Consider the following 19,611-nt stretch of genomic DNA (forward strand, 5'->3'; position numbering starts at 1 on the left):
ATGAGGTTAACATGAAATTCAACGAGGCTCAAAGGAAATTGAGCGAGGTAAACATGAAATTCAACGAGGGAAATAGGAAATTCAGCGAGGCAAACAAAAAATTCAGCGAGGCAAACATGAAATTCAATTAGGCAAACATGAAATTCAACGAAGCTCAAAGGAAATTAAGCAAGGCAAATATGAAATTTAACGAGGCAAACAAGAAATTGAGCAAGGCAAACATGAAATTCAATGAGGCTCCAAACACTAAATGCCCTCATTTAGTTTGCCTCACTCAATTTCCTTTGAGCCTCATTGAATTTTATGTTAGCCTTGCTAAATTTCATGTTTGCATCACTCAAATTCATATTTGCCTCGTTGAATTTCATGTTTGTCTCGCTCAATTTCTTGTTTGCCTCATTGAATTTCATGTTTGCCTCACTCAATTTCCTTTGAGTCTCGTTGAATTTCATGTTTGCCTCACTCAATTTCCTTTGAGCCTCGTTGAATTTCATGTTTACCTCGCTCAATTTCCTTTGTGCCTCGTTGAATTCCATGTTAGACTCGTTGAATTTTATGTTTGCCTCGCTCAATTTGCCTTGAGGCTTGTTGAATTTCATGTTTGTCTCGCTCAATTTCTTTTGAGGCTCGTTGAATTTCACGTTAGGCTCATTGAATACATGTTAGGCTCGCTCAATTTCCTATGGCTAATTCTTGATTTCACCACCTTTAAAAGAAAAAGGGAAAAAAAAATTAAATGAGGGCATTTAGTTTTTGGAGCCTTGTTGAATTTCATGTTTGCCTCACTCAATTTCCTTTTAGGCTCGTGGAATTTCATTTTAGCCTCGCTCAATTTCCTATGGATAATACTTGATTTCACCACCTTTGAAAGAAAAGGGAAAAAAAAACTAAATGAGGGCATTTAGTTTTTGGTGCCCCATTGAATTTTATGTTTGCCTCGTTGAATTTTATGTTTGCGTCGCTCAATTTCTTGTTTACCTCGTTGAATTTCATGTTTGCCTCACTCAATTTCCTTTGAGCCTCGTTGAATTTCATATTTGCTTCACTGAATTTTATGTTTGCCTCTCTCAATTTCTTATTTGTCTCGTTGAATTTCATGTTTGTCTTGTTCAATTTCCTTTGAGCCTCGTTGAATTTCATGTTTACCTCGCTCAATTTCTTTTGAAGCTTGTTAAATTTCATGTTTGCATCATTGAATTTCATGTTAGCCTTGCTGAATTTCCAATTTGCCTCACTCAATTTCAAGTTTGCCTTGCTCAACTTTTAATTTGCCACGCTTGATTTTCAGTTTGCTTCGCTCAATTTCCAGTTTGCCTCGTTCAATTTTATATTAGCCTCCCTTAATTTCTAGTTTGCCTCACTCAATTTCATGTTTGCCTTACTCAATTTCCTCTGAGCCTCGCTTAATTTCCATTTAGCTTTGCTCAATTTCATGTTAGCCTCGCTCAATTTTCAGTTTGCCTCGCTCAATTTTCACGTTTGCCTCTCTCAATTTCCAGTTTGCTTCGCTAAATTTCATGTCTGCTTCGTTTAATTTTCAGTTTGCCTTGTTTAATTTCCTCTTTGTCTAGCTCAATTTCTAATTTGCCTCGCTTAATTTTCATGTTGCCTTGCATAATTTCATGTTAGCCTCGCTAAATTTATAGTTTGCCTTGTTAAATGTCATGTTTGTCTAGCTCAATTTCTAATTTGCCTTGCTGAATTTCATGTTTGCCTCGCTGAATTTCTAGTTTGTCTCGCCTAATTTTTAGTTAGCCTCACTCAATTTTCTCTTTACCTCACTTAATTTCATGTTAGTCTTGTTCAATTTTATATTAGCCTCGTTGAATTTTATGTTTGCCTCACTCAATTTCCCTTGAGAGTCGTTGAATCTCATGTTTGCCTCACTCAGTTTCCTTTGAGGCTCGTTGAGGCTTGCTCAATTATCCATGGTTGTATGAACTTTTCACTAGAGGAGAAATGGCTACGGTTTATATCCGTAGCCATAGAGTTCATGGTACCCACCTAGTAAAGCAATGGCAACGCTGCCAATGGTTACGATTGTAATCTATAGCCAGATGCCTTTAGCTACGGCCTTTAACCCTTTTCCTGGTATTGGATGGTGGACATAACAGAGAGTTCCACTGTGGCATTGTGAATACAAGGGTATTTTCGTTTGCAAATAGTGTGTCTGTACAGAATGATTTAGTTTTGAAAAGTAAAGTTTGGGAGCATTTAGAAAAACCGCTGGGTAAAAGGTGGGGTTTACGGTGATTAAAAAAACTCTTAATGTTACTCTCCAATCCTTATATATATATATATATATAAAGAAGAGGTCCCACCAAATCCATTGATCCTAACGGATACACACAATGTCCTTAGATAAGGAGACAAGTAATTAGTTCATCTGTGGTCATTACATTTTAATTTATTTAGCCACTTTATCGCCCTCTGAGCCCTTAATAGTCCGGACAAGCACCATAGGTTTGTCCAATAGCCTTGATTAAGAAGGCCGATTTAGTCTTAAAATGATAAGATTCTTGATTTAATCCAAAACTTATAAGATTTGACTTCTATGTAAACTGTGTCCACAGTTCGATTCTTTATGATGAGTCTACACAACCTCACCTATAGGCCCTTATGATTACTATATATATATATATATATATATATATATAAACTTAATTTTGATAGTGCAGATTTAGTGAAGTGTGTTCCACTCACGTCCCTTTGAACCAAAATTATTTTGCCGTGGTTTATTTATAATCACAGTTTATATATAAACCTATTCTATAAGATGGATAAAAGATGATTGACATGACCCATTAAAAGAAAAAAAATATTATGCGGCAGGCTCGTGGATGAGGCCCAAAGCTAATCAGATCATGGCCCCTGTGTTGCAGAGGAAACATATCAATGGTTGTCTCAAGAACTTTGATATGGAGAAAATTCACTATCAATGAGGTCATAACAGATAAAGCCTTGAGCCATTAAGATTGTAAGCCTATGTGGTCCCCACATGTATCAACCGGCAACTGAACACGGATTGCCTACTGACATTGCCAGTGGGAGTCGCTACTGAAGGGTTCCTTGTGGGCCCGACCATGATGTATGTTTTTATTCACACCATCCATCCATTTTGCCAGCTCATTTAAGCCCATTATCCAAAAAATGAGGCAGATCCAAATGTCAGGTAGATCACACCACAGTAAACAGTGGTGATTCCCACTGTTAAAAACTTCTTGGGGGCCACAAGTTTTGGATTAAGGTGATATCAGTGTTTTCCGATCATCCAGGTCTTTGTGACCCACTCAATTTATTGGATGGAAAATAAAAATTACAGTGGGCCCTATGAAGTTTTTAATGGTGGGCGTTAATCACCAATGTTTTCCTGTGGTGTGGTCCACTTGAGATTTGGATCTGCCTCCTTTTTTTTTTCTTTTTTTTTTTGGCTCATTCTCTAAAATGGATGGATGGTGTGGATAAAATGCATACATCATTATGGGGCCTACAGAACACAGTCCAATATATAGCAACGTGCTAGCGGTGTCAGTAGGTAATCCACGTTCCTTACAAACAAAAGTCATCAATGAGGAGATGATGAGTTAAATGGCAAACAAACCCATGGATGATGTATAGGTAAGCCGGTGACCAAAAAACTGAGTGCAATAAAAATGAGACGTATTGTCAGAATTGTGTTGTTAATAGGGCTAACAGATAGTTAGGCCAAAATAGCCCATCATAGTCAAATGCAACCTACATATGTGGACCCAAACACCATATATAGCCCATTGTCGATGCATGTAGGCCTAACACCCGAATTCCACTAATGTAGACTTCCATCTCCAACACACCTATTCCCGATCCCTTTTGTCAAGCAATTCCTGTATAGTCAGACCTGAACCACTACTATTGATTGTTTTGTCTAGAATTCAATGGTCAGATATAAATCGATGCAAGCTGACCCTAAATACATGAACCAATTTTCATAGATGAAACCAACATATCCAACTTTCACACATCATCTTAACAAGAGATTCACCAACAGCGCCAGATCACCCAATTCTGTTTAAGAAAAAAATGATGATAAAATCATATTAAAAGGAAGGAATATCACTGACTGTTAGAACCGGTTAGAATGAATCTCGAATGGATTTCTAAGCTTCTTACCAGTTAGAACTGCCCACTGATTGTTAGAGATATTCACTCGTTCTGTCTCGAAGCAGCAGTTGTCTCAACTGTGGAAACCCATCAACGAATTTAGTCCGGAAGAAAACGTTGGCATTGTTGAACATCTCTTCTTTCAAAGAAACCACAATGAATTGTGTAAAAGAAATTTGAAAACACTAACTCAAGGCAAGCATTTATATAGTTGCAGGCTTTGATATTCACAGTTTTCACATTAAAATTGGACGAAAGAATGTAAAACAACATTACATAAATAAGCAGAAATCTGCAGAATAAACATCAAAGAAACTAACTAATATTGATGGCCTTTGGACGTGCAAACTCTTGAAAACTAATGTTTAGACACAATCAGAATGCATTGATGAAAATTCATATATAAAAACATGCATGCAAACATATCTGATTGAGCATTTTTTATTAAGGATTTCTCAACGGACGTATACATTCATATAGTGTAAGCCGCACGAAGGATGGCCAGAGAAGCTCGAGTATTATTTTGTTCTTGTTCATTCTGTTTAAGTTAGGCCCATGAAGATTGAAGAGTCTTGAGCAATTGAGTCACTAGGTCATGGAGACTCCAAGCTTCATTAAAGTCTTCAAGAATGGATTGAAGTCTTCACAGAACAACCGCATAAAGTCGAGCAAAGTCGTTCAAGGCCAACAATGGCTGCAGTGCGTGGGCTGCAATCTCCTCATCTTTCCCTATCAGACACAGGGACAGTAGGTTAAGCTCAAAAATGAAAACTATGAAAGTGCCAGCCACGCTAACTGCATTGAGAGCTATTGCCAAATTAAAAAAAAATAATTTAGAAACGGAAGAAGATGGCTTGAAGGTTAGCAAGTAAAAGAATCAAGTGTCGATGGATGAAAAATGAGTTTAACATGCCACACACACACACATATATATGATGGATAGACCGATTCCACATTAATGGCGAAATGTCCACAAAGGACAGATGCATGATGACAAGTCAAGTCAAAAGTCCACGTGATTCCTACCCATTTTAGTGTCCAAAGTCAAAAGTCCAACTTGCTTACCTAAAAAATAGGCCGTAGGCCCGTAGCACATCACTTGCTTGCGGATACTCGAGGTTGAGCCTTTGGGGGTAGGGAGGGAGAGAGATATCGATCTCCCTGTTAGGAGAGAAATTCCTTTTCGACCACATGTACAATATTATCAAAATCAAAATAATAATTAAAAAAAAAGAGGAATAAAAGAAAGAGGAAAAAAGAAGGATCCAAACCACGGTACAGAGATTTACATTATTCTCTCTCTCTCTCTCTCTCTAAGCATTCACTGCCATAGTTAAAGGCAAAAAACAAATAAGCAGCTCTCAGTATAATAATGGCTTTCTGATATATATATATATATATCTCCTGTGCACCTACGCACGTGCGCACCTTTGCACACGTGCCATAGGTGTCTAATCTAAACGGTCCGTGTGATGCGGAATCCCATAAAACCTCATGTGGAAAATTTTCACCCTGATCTAATATTCTGGTGGGCCATAGCAAAGAGAAATGCCAATCAAGGGAGGAAACTGTTTTTATTTTTCATGGCCCACCAAAGTTTCATATCAAAGTAAAAGGAGGTGCTGATTCACATGAACGGTTCAGATTTTGGATCCACATTACGTATGATGGGTTGTCAAAAAAGTTCGTACGCAGTACGTACGAACTGGTTCGCGGGTGAGCATTTCCGTGTGTGTGTGTGTGTGTGTATATATATATAAAAAACCTCAAATAAACTAAGGTTTACATAATAAAAATAAAATAAAATAAAATCTATGTAAACTTGAATGTACATGTGTGGTTTGCTTGATGAGTTCATTGAACTGATTTTGATAATTGGCATGTCTATTGTGTGCGCTACCTGATAAATGATCAATATTGGTGGGACGCACTTTGGTGGATCCACTGGTTTGTGTTTCTGTGACTACCAGGCTCACGGTAGATGGTTCTGCAACTGTGGTGGTCACCTTGATATATGTGTTTTGGATCCACATTATCGGATCATTTTGCTAGCTTATTTTCAGATGAGCCAGAAAAGCACCACACCATAGGAAACAGTGGTGAATGAAGGCCCACCATTAAATACTTTCTAAGGCCCTATTGATAAGGTGGGATGGACTTGGATTAAAGTGAAAATTTTTAAGGCCCATGATAATATATAAGCTTCATCAAAAACTCCTGTGCCCTTTAAGAAGTTTTTAATAGTGAGCATTCAATCAACACTATTTCCAATGGTGTGGTTCACTTGAGATTTTGATTACTTCATTTTAACGCCCATTCCCTAAAATGACGGCATGGATATAAAACACATACATCAAGGTAGGCCCCACAGTAATGAAAGCACCCACCTCATAGCTCCCATGATCCACCGGTGAGCTGTCCACATCAATCACACAGGTTACATCATCCAATCCGCCTGCATTCTATCAAAACCAAGGTTTTCAGTATTGTCCAAAGTTAGTACTCATTGCCTGTAAGTAGCCCAAAACGGCACCATGCATACAGGGTGATACGAGGCTACTTCAGTGGCGAACGATATGGCACCCGATACACCTATTTTAGGAATCCGATTGGGTCAAGGCAGGGTAACACCTGGTGGATCAGGCCCCGGTTGTATTGTATATCTAGGTCATCTATCCATTTTGCCAGATCATTTTAAAACATAATCTCAAAATTGAAGTAGACCCTAAATCTCAGGTGGACCACACGATGGGAAATAGTGGTGATTGAAAGCCCACCATTAAAAAGTTCTGATATTTGTGTGGTTCACCTAAAATTTTTATCTACTTTATTTTTTAGCGCTTGCCCTAAAAGTAACTAGCAAAATGGATGCACGGAGTGGATATGCAACACATATATCAAGGCAGGCCCCATAGTTATGACCTAACCCAATTAGGTGTTACTTGGCCTTGACCAAGTTTGCTCCCCCTATTTAAAACCTTGATCGATACATCTAATCAAAGGGCATGCTCATTTCTTAAGAATAGTTAAGCATTTCAATAGCGCTTTGAGACAAGCTGGCCAGGACGAACTAACGTTTGGTAGAGTTTGAATAGTAAGTTCCCCTGGTAGCCCTGCCGTGCAGAAGGTCTTGCTTGCTTTATAGCTAGCCAAACCCTAACATGTATAGACACGTGTTGTTTTTCCTTAGCTTTTAGCTTAATTAATGGACTCATTGACCAGAAACCTCCACAAACACCTGTTATGGGAGGCATCTACAACTCCCCATCTTTGTGGCGCCTGCCATGTTTTGTGTGTGGCATCCACTCTGCCCATCAGGTGAAAGGGGTCATGTTTACCATACAGATGAAAAATAGCTCCATCTGAGTGAGCCCCACCACTAGGAACAATGTAAAATCACTCATCATAGCTCCTATAGTTCTGGCAGGATGGCCTGCCTGAGCTTTTGTCCGGAATGAATTTCGATGTGTTCTTTCACCATGGTGAGGTGCACCTGATGAGTAGGTGGATGGAATATACAGGATATTGTGGGCCTTGTTTGCACAATTTAATCAAACACTAGGTCTCACGAGTCCCTCCCATGAGGTCGAGCTGTGTGGGCCCCACCGTGATGCGTTTCGAACATCTACCCCATCAGTCAGATGCACCATTCCATCGTGGGCCTACGTCTCAAAAATCAAGTCAATCCGTGACTTTTGTGGGCCACACCACATACAGAAGTGAGGAGGGGCCGTGCAGCATTAAAACATTCATAACCATTTTTTGGGCCCATCGGGATGTGGTTTGCAAATCCGGCCCATCCATTATGTGTGTCCCACTTGGATGAGGGTTCAGACCAAGTTTCAGCAGCATTCAAAACTCAAGTGGGCCCCACCAAGTGCTTTTATATGTTTTAACGGTGTCTTCACATGATTTTAGATGCTATGGCCCACCTGAGTTCCGTATATGGCTGATTTTTGAGATATCCCATAATTTAGAAGGGACCCATCAAATGCACGGTGTTGATGGTCGACACGCATCACAGTGAGGCCTACACAGCTCGACCTCATGGGAGCTTATCGCGAGGTCTAGCGCGTAGTACTTTTCCTATATATATATATATATGATCAGGGCGGCCGGTATTTAGATTTTGTGTATAATTAAAAAATATCAAACCTTGGTAACTTGCCAACATAAATGCATAGTACTAAATTCGGCTAATGGATGTATCTTTTGGCTTTATAACTTTAGAACTTTTCTTTGAATTAATGGATGTAACTTTTGAAAGAACAAAAATATATAGATTAAAAAACATAAAGTTATAACAATATCAATTTTATTAATTTGTGAATGAATTTCATAATAATGAATAGAGTTTTAAATAGATTAGAGAAATAAATAAAATGAGAGATAAATATCTAATTGATCTTCTAAGTTAGGGCTTACATATAGTCACGGGCACTTAATTTAATCCAAGGATAACATAGCGACGGTGTTGGAGAATAACGAGATGTATAGTAAAGCGTAAGAATAAATAAAAAATAAGATTGACTATGTTTGACATGGCCTTTGAGCTCTTCTTCGTCGCATTCTCTGTTTTAACATCCTCATCTTCAGCTACACTCGGTCTGATGAAGTTGTTCCTCAGCTGTCCTGTGCACGTCATAAAAACTTTTGTCCGTTGGCGGCTTAGATTTCGACCGGCAAAAGGCCGTCTCAACCTTGATGTTCCTCCGCTCTTGTAAATTATTATTATTATTATTTATTTATTTTTTTAAAGTATAACTGGAGCATGAGAATGGAAGGGAGATTGATTTGCGAATAAAGGGAGGTGAGGGAAGGAAACAAAATGGAGGAAGAGAAAGAATTGGAGGGGAGCGGTGGGTTTATTGGTGGTTTATGGAGAGAAGTAAGGGAGCTGAGTCTGGGTGTGGGAACCTCAATCGACCGTCTCGACTCTCCTCCTTCTTCACTCCGTTTCCTAAGACATTATGTCTCCTCCAACAAACCCTGCATCATCTCCAACGCCATTCTTCACTGGCCTGCTCTCTCCACATGGCCCCATTTCTCCCCTTCTTCATTTTCCCTTCTTCCCGAACAGCACCACGTCGTCTCCGTCCACCTCACCCCCCATGGCCGAGCTGACTCCCTCGTCCCCCTACCCGACGATCCTTCCTCCCTTTGCTTCGCCTCTGCCCACGTCCAGCGCATGCCCTTCCACCAAGCCCTCCAACACATCGTCTCTCCTCCTCTTCCCAATTACGTTGCTTATGCTCAGGAGCAGAACGACTGCTTTCGCTCTGAGTACTCCCATCTTGCCCACGACATCGATGCTCACATCCCATGGGCCACTGAAGCCCTCGGCACCCTTCCTGAAGCAGTCAACCTCTGGATTGGAAATCACCTCTCTGAGACATCCTTCCACAAGGACCATTACGAGAACCTCTATGCTGTCATCTCTGGAGAGAAGCATTTCCTCCTCCTCCCTCCCACTGACTTCCATAGGATGTACATACGTGATTACCCTGCTGCTCGATACTCCTTTTCTCAGGTCCCTATTCTTCTTCTTCTTCTTCTTCTTCTCTCTTTTCAGGTGAAGACTATACAATGCAACTTCAACTTCATAGCATCGCTTTAAATAATTTCAACTTCTCCTTCTCTATTGTTCCCTTGCATTTCATTGAATAAATCTGGAATCCATGCCCTTGTTATTATTATTTTTTCCTCAATTTCACAGGAAACTGGAGAGTTCACATTGCAACTGGAAAGCCCACTGAGATATGTTCCTTGGTGCAGTGTAAACCCTTACCCTTCTGCCTCAACCAAGGAGCGAGAGATGTCACTCTACCCATTATATTTCAATGGCCCCAAGCCATTTGAGTGTACTGTTAAGGCTGGGGAGATCCTTTACTTGTAAGTTGCTTCTTTAATTTAACTTGCTTTGTTGTCTTCTTACATCATAAATCACTGTTTGCACAATGTGTTCCTTGTTATGTCGTTCCATTTCTAACTGAAATTGCTCCCTTGTTGTGCTTCCATTTCTCTGGAATTCATCCAGTGATGCCTTTTCCTCTGGGGGGAAAAAAAAAGAGGAAAAAGAAAAAGAAACATTGGATGCGATGTGAGAGAATATCAAAAACAGTACCTTCCATGCCATATCCTTATTGGTTTCTTATCTGTAGAAATTTGACAATGCTTGTGGTTGTGTAGATTTTGAACCATTTTGGAAATTTCATATGGTAAGCTCTTGATTATGGGTGAAAAAAAATGCTTATGAGGTGGTTCATTTTAGTGCCGACCTTATGGCACTGGGTTTTGCATGGTTTGCTTTGCATGAGGACGAAGCCCCCTCAAGAAGACTTCTTTTCGTCTTCTTCTTCTTGTTGCATGCTTGTATGTGTGCATTTGCATGTCATGATATTCAATTTAGTTTTTGCTTCGTATTTTGGTATTTAAATGAAACTCCTTATTCCCTGATGCTTCTATTGGCTGATAGAGAATTGGAAGTTTTAGTTGAAAACTTCTTCTAAACTCTGTTTTCAATCCTAATTAAGCAATCGTTGTTCAAGAAAGAAAGAAAGAAAGAAAGAAAGGAAAAAAAACTAGGGAAGAAGTGGTTCTACTTTCTGATTGAAATTGATTAGACAACTAAATTCATCCATTGGGGTGCTAGGATAATCAAACCACACATATATCAAAGTGATAATGATGAACTGCGAAAGAAGAACTAGAGAAATAGAAATGTCATTGTTGTGAAAATCTTGCTAGAGCAGTCATATTGGAATCACCAGTGTAGATCTATGATGGATCAGCCTCCACTAAGCCTTTTCTTGTGCTTTTAATTAGATATCGTATCATTTCTTTGCCTTGATTCATCATGTTGAAGTTGCACTAACCTTGCTAGATTCTAACCTCATGGCACCTAATGTGTTCCCTATTGTGTGTGTGTGTGTGCGCGCGCGCGCGCATTTTTTTCTAACATCATTTTATTCATTTCCCTTTATTCATTGCATATTTCTACTTTCAGGCAATGTTTTTTTTTTTTTAAATCATTGACAAAGATTTTATCGAAACAAGGGAAAAGATACAAGTATATCAAAGTGAACCCATTCCCAAAGACAAAGAAGGTCTAAAGCCCCTTCTACCACTAAAGCATCCGTCTCCAAATTACTAGGAAATGATTGTATAAGTAGAACACATCTTGTGAATATTCTCAATCCAATAGACAAGCTTGCATGCATAGCCACTTGGCCCTCAATGCTCATTCAGTTTAAAATTTAATCATTGGCAGTGTTGGGGAGGAGTGAACCATTTTTTTAAAACTCCAAACCACAAAGTTCTAATGTCCACTTAACTGATTTATCAACACTAATTGTGCCGAGAAACTCCCTTATTAGTCTCTTATGAGACCTCCATCCTAATTGGCTTCGAATTGCCTAACATCTCTGCAATCAAAGTTCAGCTTTAATATTCAGTTATTCACACCCCTGTCACACGATACAGGGTTTAATTTGTCCGTTGTAAAAAAAAGAGGGGGCGCTCATATTGTCACTATTACAGGGCTGATTCAGCCGTCACATGCCAATATGGCCATAAAGGGCTATTTTGAAACTAAAACGTCACAGACCAACATGGCCGTAAAGGGCCATTTCGTAAAAAAGTTTTTCTTCAATTTTTCTATCGTTTTTCCTTTTCTTTCATTTCAACCATGAAGGAAACTTGGAAACTAATTTTAAACTAGATCTAGGTTTATTTTGAGGATCAAAGCACAAATTTTGGGTAGGATTTAATGCATTGAAGTGGAGTCGACCATTTGAGGAAATATCGAAGGAAGGGATAAACCGTGATTTAAATTTAAAAAAAAAAAAAATGTTTTCATCTTTTTGTTGTATTCATATGTCACGGTCCCTAATCCACCAAATCATGCTTGATTTTTGTTCAATTAGGTTTTAGTTGGTCGATTTTTAGCATGTCAAGCTAACACTTCTTGACACACAACATTCTTACCAAAGAATGGCTTGTTACACCAATCAAATACATGTCCAAAAAAAGAATATATTTGGGATCCTCACATTTTTTTTAATAGAATTTACCAACAGTTTTGAGATTTTTTCTTACAAAAAAAATAATCCGTTATAGGCTCGTATTGGCCAACACAGGGCTATATGGCTGATACGGCCCATATAGTATTGGCCAACAAGCTAGCCAATATGCTGGTCAATACTGTTACGTAAAGCCTTGATTCTTTATTTGTTCTCTATTTTACGTTTTTTTTTTTACCATTTTTTGTGTTTTGTTATTTTTAAATTTTATTTAATTTAAAGGAATACACAATATATATACATACACATGCACACACACCCACACACACACAAGGTGGTGTGGCAAGTGGAATGCATGTGGAGAGACGATGGAGGACCAAATTTGAGGAGAGGGAGGTTACATGAGACTTTGGCTGTGTATGATGCTTGTTACACAGGCACTTGAGATGGTACACGTGAAATACATTAATTCAAATTAAACCAACTAAATTGTGGAAACCACTGTCCATAAGTTACAATCTGAAAATCATATTGTTGGACAGTCCTAACCTCTGATTCGTGGACACTTGTTTTTTGAAATAAGACAACTGGATGCTATTCATTTTTTACCATCCAATAAATGTCCTGCAATCTAATAGTTAGATAACTAAATAAAAGTAGTTTTAGTTCGAGACATGTCTAAGCTGGTACCCATAATTTGCATGGTTTATTTTGAATTCCTTGTATGCCATGTATGCAATTTCTCTGCCTGTGTATCATCCATCACACTATGCCTGAGTATCAATAGGGTGAGAACAACCTGTGGTGAGATTGAGGATTTCCTAGTAGCATTGGTATTCCTCAAGGTTAGGCCCGTTACCTTTTTACACCTGTTATAGATGAATTAACTGCTAGTTTCCAAAGTGAGGTCTCTTGGCATAGTTGTGGATTTTGTGGTATTAGTCAATGAGACTAGAGAGGGAAAATGCTAAATTGGAGGTTTGGAGCAAGCCATTTGACTCTAGAGGTTTAAAAATTAATAGAAGAAGAAAAAGTATTTGGAATACAAATTCAGCAAGAAGGTTGTAGAGGGAAAGTTGTAGTTAAAATTTGATGGTCCTCAAAACAATGTGTTTTCTTACCTTGAATATGTTATTCAAACAAGATGGGTAGATTTGCGATGCTGTTTTCAGCAGGACTAGAGCTGGGTGGATGAAGTGGAGATGTGCCTTTAGAGTTTCGTGTGATCACCACATGGCTATACTATATGGGTGAAGTGTTAGGTGGTTAGAAGGCAACATGGCTATAATATATGGGTGAAGTGTTAAGCATTCTTGTAAACTAATTTCTGACCACATCTATGCACATTTCGAAGATCAAAACATGAGATTTGGACTCAAATCAAAGAATTGAACGTCCGATCACAAATTTGGGGAAAATTTGAAAAAAGGTAAAATATCTATTTTTTAATCTTTTTGGAATGGTGTCAAATCAACATGATAACCCCAAAATCGACTAAATCATGCTTGATTTTTGTTCAGTTTGGGGATATTTGCATTTTCTTTTTTCTTTTCGTTTTTGAAATTTTCAGCAATTTTCTTACTTTTTCTTCAATTTTTTTTTTTTAAATTTTTTCAAATAAATTTTGCAATGATTTATTAATACAAGGTTACTACTATAGATGTACAGATGCATTTCATAAATAAATTGTTTTGTTAAGACATCCTATAAGACGATCAACAAACTTCTAAATGTGCGAGCAACAATGGCTTTGATACCAACTATGCACAGTAAAAGGATGAAGAAAAACACGAGACCAACAAGAGCAATTGTATAGCCATGACACGCAAGGAGTTCAAATCTTCATTCAAATATTTTTTCGGATGAAGAAAAACACAAGACCAACAAGAGCAATTGTACAACCAGGACACAAAGATTTCAAATATTTTTTCGGATGAAGAAAAACACTAGAGCAACAAGAGCAATTCTACAAGCAAGACATAAGGATTTCAAATCTTTATTCAAATATTTTTTCTTCATACAAGGGGCTTCTACTACAATACTGAAACAAGGGGCCACAAGAATCTCAGCCAGGACTTACTCTACTTGGCAGATGAGAGGATCTACCTTTTTATAGATGGGGAAATCCAGATTTTAGGGCCTTCGAGTTGCGCTACAGGGACCAGAGGATAAGGATATAGATTTCGTAACTTTCTAATTCTACTACAGGACTTGACCGACAAAACAGTGACACAAAAAGACAAATTGTTACAGTGACACTATTAGCTACAATGCTGTCGACAAAATAGTAATATACTATAGTGCTGGATTACAATAGTAATAAATACTTGGGTATAATAATTGTCCATGGGATTTTGTTCCTTGATGCCAGGATGCCTGATCCATCATCAGACTCTGAAGAAAGAGGGTTGCCATCAGAGTCTAGGTCACTTCTGATGCCAATTAATGGCGAATCTAGTTCTTCATCTACCTTAGCTTCACGCGCGCGCACACACACACACACGGGCCATTTTCGACCATTTTGGGGGCATTTCTGATTTTTTTTTAAAATTCAAACAAGTTTAGGGAAATGATAGATCTAGGTCACTCTTTATTCTTTGAACATAGATCTACCATCAATTGCTGAATTTTAATTATAAGCATATTTTTGGGCCATTTTCTGAAGTTTCTTTATTTTTATAGATCTATTTTTTATAGATCTAGGGAGATCTATGCTCTCTGAACATATATTTACCTTCTCTATGCTGGATTTTATTTTATTTTTCCTATTTTTTTGGTAATTTTTGCCATTTGTATTTTATTTTTCCAAAATTAGTTTAGGAGAATGATAGATTTAGGTACATCTATGTTTTCTGAGCATATACCATCTATATGCTAGATTTTAATTATTTGTGTATATTCGATCCATTTTCAGCCATTCTAGGGCATTTTCTGATTTTTTTATTTTTTTATTTTTTTATTTTTATTTTTTTATTTATTTTTATTTTTTGAGAAGATTACTTTAGGGGAATGATAAATTAGGTAGATCTATGTTCAGAAACATAGATCTGTTGTCTTCATGCTGGATTCTATTTATGCGTGTAATTTTGGGCTATGTTTTTGAAATTTTTTATTTGTTTATTGATTATGAATTTTATATTTTTGGGCTATTTTTACTTTATACATCATCAATTGATGAAGATGATAGTTGAATGGTTGATAGATAATCATATTAGTAACATATCATACCATTAAAGAGAGAGAGAGAGAGAGTAAAAAGGCTCAACCTCATAGCTTAGAGAGAGAGAGAGAGAGTAAAAAGGTTCAACCTCATAGCTTAGAGAGAGAGAGAGAGAGAGAGAGAGAGAGTAAAAAGGTTCAACCTCATAGCTTACAATACGTCAACCCGATAGACAACATTCGTAGCATAGAATGGTTGGACAGACCATTGAATACCTGTTCAAAACACAGACGCGCGTGCACAAAAGATAGTTTCTTGGATATCTTATTTTATTCCCTTTTTACCTGATATTTTTCAGTGATTTTTTGGCTTCCAAAAAATTGCCCAATCCGGCCGATATGGGATGGGGCCGATACCAATACACGACACTATATTGTATAGGTTTTTGACCAGGCTAATACGTCCACAGATACCACTAGTCAAAACCATATCAGTAGGATTGATTGGTTAAACAGGATTTGTAAAGCCAGCCCCAAATAGTTGGGACAAGTCTTTATCATCACCATCATGATCTTGTCCAAGCAAGGCTTAAAAGTATCGTCCAAAAAAAGGTACATATCACTCGATAGGTACTGGTATTGCCCGAACGAAACAGATGTATTGGTCTCTTACCATCCCAAAACAGCTCAATGTGGAACGATATGTAATGGTATCCATGGTGAACGATATTATTTTTAATTAGTTATTTGAGACGGCGAATGATATATTATGTAATCCCCACCATTTCAAACTTTGGGTCCAACCGACTTGGGGCTGCGTTCCTAGATTGCTCGGTAAAATTTAGAAGCTTGGCAACTGATTGCAGCCTGACATTAACCCTCTTTTAACCAGGCTTGGGATCGGCTGGCGATTTGCTACCAGGTAGACTATGTAGTTCCTCTAATACTTACAAAAAGAGAGAATGTTTCGAAGGAGCATTGGATTCAACATTGTTGGCTTCCAAACGAACAACATCAAAGATCTTCTCATCTCTAACAAAACAAGACTTGACCTACTTGAGTTCTAAACCTTAACTGCTGGTGTGGATTGTGGAAACCTTTTCGGCTTCCAAATGGTCTCTGTGACTGAGAATAAAGTTCACACTGTAATTACATGTTTTACTGATCACCATCATCATATCTTGTCCTTCTCCCTGCTATATGTGCTTTGCTTATGAAAGGTAGAGGCAAAAGTTCTGTGATTGGCTGCCCACCAGATATAGCATTAAATGGGAGCCCCTGAATCCATCGAATAGGAGTTGTGTCCTGTCATGAAAATCTGTCTTTAAGACCAGGCTACAAGACTTTGGTGGATCCTCCTGATTCTAGGAACCTCTTCTTCTTCTTCTTCTCTCCCAGTTCAATTTTTATCATGTACTAGAACCATTATCCGTGTGAAAGGAGAGTGCATAAACAATACCTGTTTGAAGATTCCAATTTTGAAGTGAGGGAGTGTTTGATGAAATTGCAGTTTGATAACTCCCAAACTGAAAAAGATTGCATTATTCCAGAATCATGCATATCTCTGGTCTTCCATGTTACCTATATTATACACGTCAGTCGATATGTGGAAATGATTGGCTGGAGACAATGCAGGCCAAGTATGTGGTTTCATCACGTGAGGCAGAGTCCGGACAACAAAGGGCGGACCATTGCCGTTAATTATTGTGAGTATTATAATTTCCAATGCGATATTATCTTATTTCCCATCTTTTGTCCCATTGAAGATTGGCTAAGAAGCTTTTCTGTCTCACAGGGTATGATATGCAGTTTGATATCAAATATGCATATTTTAACTTTTTGCAGTCAATTGATTACCATTATGTTAATGCATCTTCTGGAAAGATATTGGAGTATCATGAGGATTCACATTTGGATGTGGGTGTTTCTGATGCAAGAAGAGATGGGTCTCATGCTGCTGAGTCCAAAGCCAAGAGGATATTACGGAATGCTAACACCTGAATGAACAGTGGTGCAATTGTAGTATCATCTATTCAGGCCCATGAGTTTGAGATTTGTCGCCAAACAACTGGTGCAGTGCAAATGAAGAGATGATGAGAGTTTGAGCATAGTTGTCTTGGTTTAGTGGAAAGATATTCTTTGAAGGTTGCTTATTAGTGGCTGTTAAGAGAATTTCAAGTGAGCCCCAAGTGGAATTTTTGCTTTTGGGGCCTGGGATTATACACCATTATAAGGAAATTTGCAATATGATGAGAATCTGTTTATCTGCAGTGGATTCGAATGCTCGATTGAACCGAATTTGAATTGTCAGGCTGAATTTCAGAACTTTTTTTTTCCAGACTGTATCCGAATACTCAGTTGAACTGAATACTGAAATGTGATTATTCCATTTCAATAATAAATGAGCACCAACATTGTTTAAAGTCCAAGTTAAGATGTGGAATTGCAATTAGGGGTGTGATTGTCATTTTGAATTCAGAGGTCTAATACATTGCTTGGACCCAGAATGTCTACAATGTCCTTGGTTTTTTAGTTTATGTAAGTGGGCCAATGGTTTTTTAATCTGAAACATGGATGTCCCATGCACTAAAGATCTTGTAGATTGGAAAATCTTAGCAGCTCAGTCGATGGTCCTTTTTCAGTTGAGCATAGATGGAAGGTGTATTTCCTCTCAATCACACCACTAATGAAAGATATATGTTCCAATATATAATTGGAGTTCTCTCATATTGTACAATTCAAAGACTAAGATATATCTTCCAACTTACAATGATCTCGTATTGGTGTAAAATATGTTCTTTCCACTCGTTATTTTGTGATCTAGCACTGCAGCCAAGCTGGTTCATAAAATGGGCCACATGATAGATGTGCCGTCCTAAAACTTTTGGGCCACTCAATTGGAAACAATCGATAAAAGTGATATTATCAGTCTTGATTGATCATATGATAGATGTTTTATGATTGATCTAGATCGACCATCCTGCATCCCACCTTTGATTGCCCATCCCTTCCTAAAAACACTTTTGACAGAATGGTTCTAAACCATTCAATCAAAAGGTAGGTAGCTGGAGGGCTAGGCAAATTGTAAACAAGACCCCAAATCTCACGAAGTTCACCTTGCATGAGGGCCATATGGCCTGGGCCTTGTTCATTGATGATGTCAAGGATACCTCCACAGGGATATTTTGGGCATTATTTGGCAACTAGTGCAACTTTAAAGAATCTTTGCTGCACACTCACCTGCTTTTTAGGCTATTGATATATCAATCCTTTCTTTTAAAATTATTTCCAAATCACTGCCTACATCAGACCCTTTCTTTTGGAGTGGCTCACCTTGAGTGTGCGTTTCAGAATGGCTTTTGTGAAAACTTTGGCAGATTTCTCCAAATATTGGATTTGGCAGTTACCCGTCTGGTGCCACAGGATGGTGCAGGAAAATCTGTGGGCCCCATCATCATGATTTTGGGTCGTGCCCTAAAATCAGCTGGTAAAACAGATGGACAGAGTGGATGTACAATACATACATCAAGATGGGCCCCACGTTCTGGGCCTCACCTTATCCGCTCTCTTTTTTAAGGTTTTGGCGGAATGCTCATGTGGCCCTCCGATGGCGTACAGCCCCACCAATCACATCTCACCGTGAGAACATACCAGCGGTCAGCGTGGTGCGGGCCTGACTACCTAATCCGCATCACAACCTTAGGGCGTCATGAGATTGATAAACCGGTTGCTATCATATTCCCACTCTACCAATGCATGTGTGAGATCTGGTTGGTTCATCTGGTGGGTCCCTTGTCGTAGTAAAGATGATCCAGTCATTAAGAGGCCACAGCCCACAGGCATGTGGCAAAATGGTGCACTTGTTGCCATGCCTCAGTGGTAAATTCTCTGGAGTTTCGACATGGGGTCATGGTTTGAGCATCTCTTGTGGTTCGAGTAAGTGCGTGCGTGTGTGTGTGTGTGTGTGTGTTGGGGGGCGGGGGGCCAAGGAGTCTGCATGCATGTCTACAGAAGTTGAATGAACAATTTTCAAATTGTTCCATCAATGACGCCATGGCCCAATGGATAAGGTGCTGGTCCACGGAACCAGCAATTCTGGGTTCGATCCCCAGTGGAGTCGTTACATATATATGTACACACACACACACACACACACACACACACATATATATCTTTCAGCTTGGCCCATTATAACCACATTTCAGAGAGAGGCATTAGTTTTCTCCTTTTAAACCATATAACCACATTTCAAAGAAAGACATCAGTTTTCTCTTTTTAAACCATATAACCA

The 19,611-nt window shown here is 38.5% G+C and overlaps 1 protein-coding gene across 4 annotated transcripts; it reads left to right on the plus strand.

Annotated features, from left to right (window-relative positions):
- The first annotated feature begins 8,671 nt into the window (after nt 1-8,671).
- Nucleotides 8,672-17,749, plus strand: LOC131232810 (lysine-specific demethylase JMJ32). Of its 4 annotated transcripts, none has more exons than XR_009164947.1 (4): nt 8,672-9,670; nt 9,857-10,032; nt 16,831-17,026; nt 17,116-17,194. XR_009164947.1 is itself a non-coding variant. In XM_058229294.1 (4 exons), exons 1-4 carry the CDS (start codon nt 8,969-8,971, stop codon nt 17,171-17,173), a joined length of 957 nt encoding a protein of 318 aa, XP_058085277.1. In that variant the 5' UTR covers nt 8,675-8,968; the 3' UTR covers nt 17,174-17,290. The 4 variants fall into 4 exon arrangements, 2 of the variants coding, with proteins under 2 accessions (XP_058085277.1, XP_058085276.1); XR_009164948.1 differs by having other exon boundaries at nt 17,166-17,185; XM_058229294.1 differs by having other exon boundaries at nt 8,675-9,670; nt 16,956-17,026; nt 17,166-17,290.
- The last annotated feature ends 1,862 nt before the right edge of the window (nt 17,750-19,611 follow it).

This window comes from Magnolia sinica, chromosome 18, assembly GCF_029962835.1.
Source record: "Magnolia sinica isolate HGM2019 chromosome 18, MsV1, whole genome shotgun sequence".
NCBI classification, from domain to species: Eukaryota; Viridiplantae; Streptophyta; class Magnoliopsida; order Magnoliales; family Magnoliaceae; genus Magnolia; species Magnolia sinica.

What these genes read in the sequence shown, in the direction of transcription:
- LOC131232810 (XM_058229293.1), top strand. Translation starts at nt 8,969, where the DNA reads ATGGAGGAAGAGAAAGAATTGGAGGGGAGCGGTGGGTTTATTGGTGGT. An exon ending in CTCGATACTCCTTTTCTCAG is followed by an intron (nt 9,671 to 9,856) that starts GTCCCTATTCTT and finishes TCAATTTCACAG; the next exon opens with GAAACTGGAGAGTTCACATT. An exon ending in GACCATTGCCGTTAATTATT is followed by an intron (nt 17,027 to 17,115) that starts GTGAGTATTATA and finishes TCTGTCTCACAG; the next exon opens with GGTATGATATGCAGTTTGAT.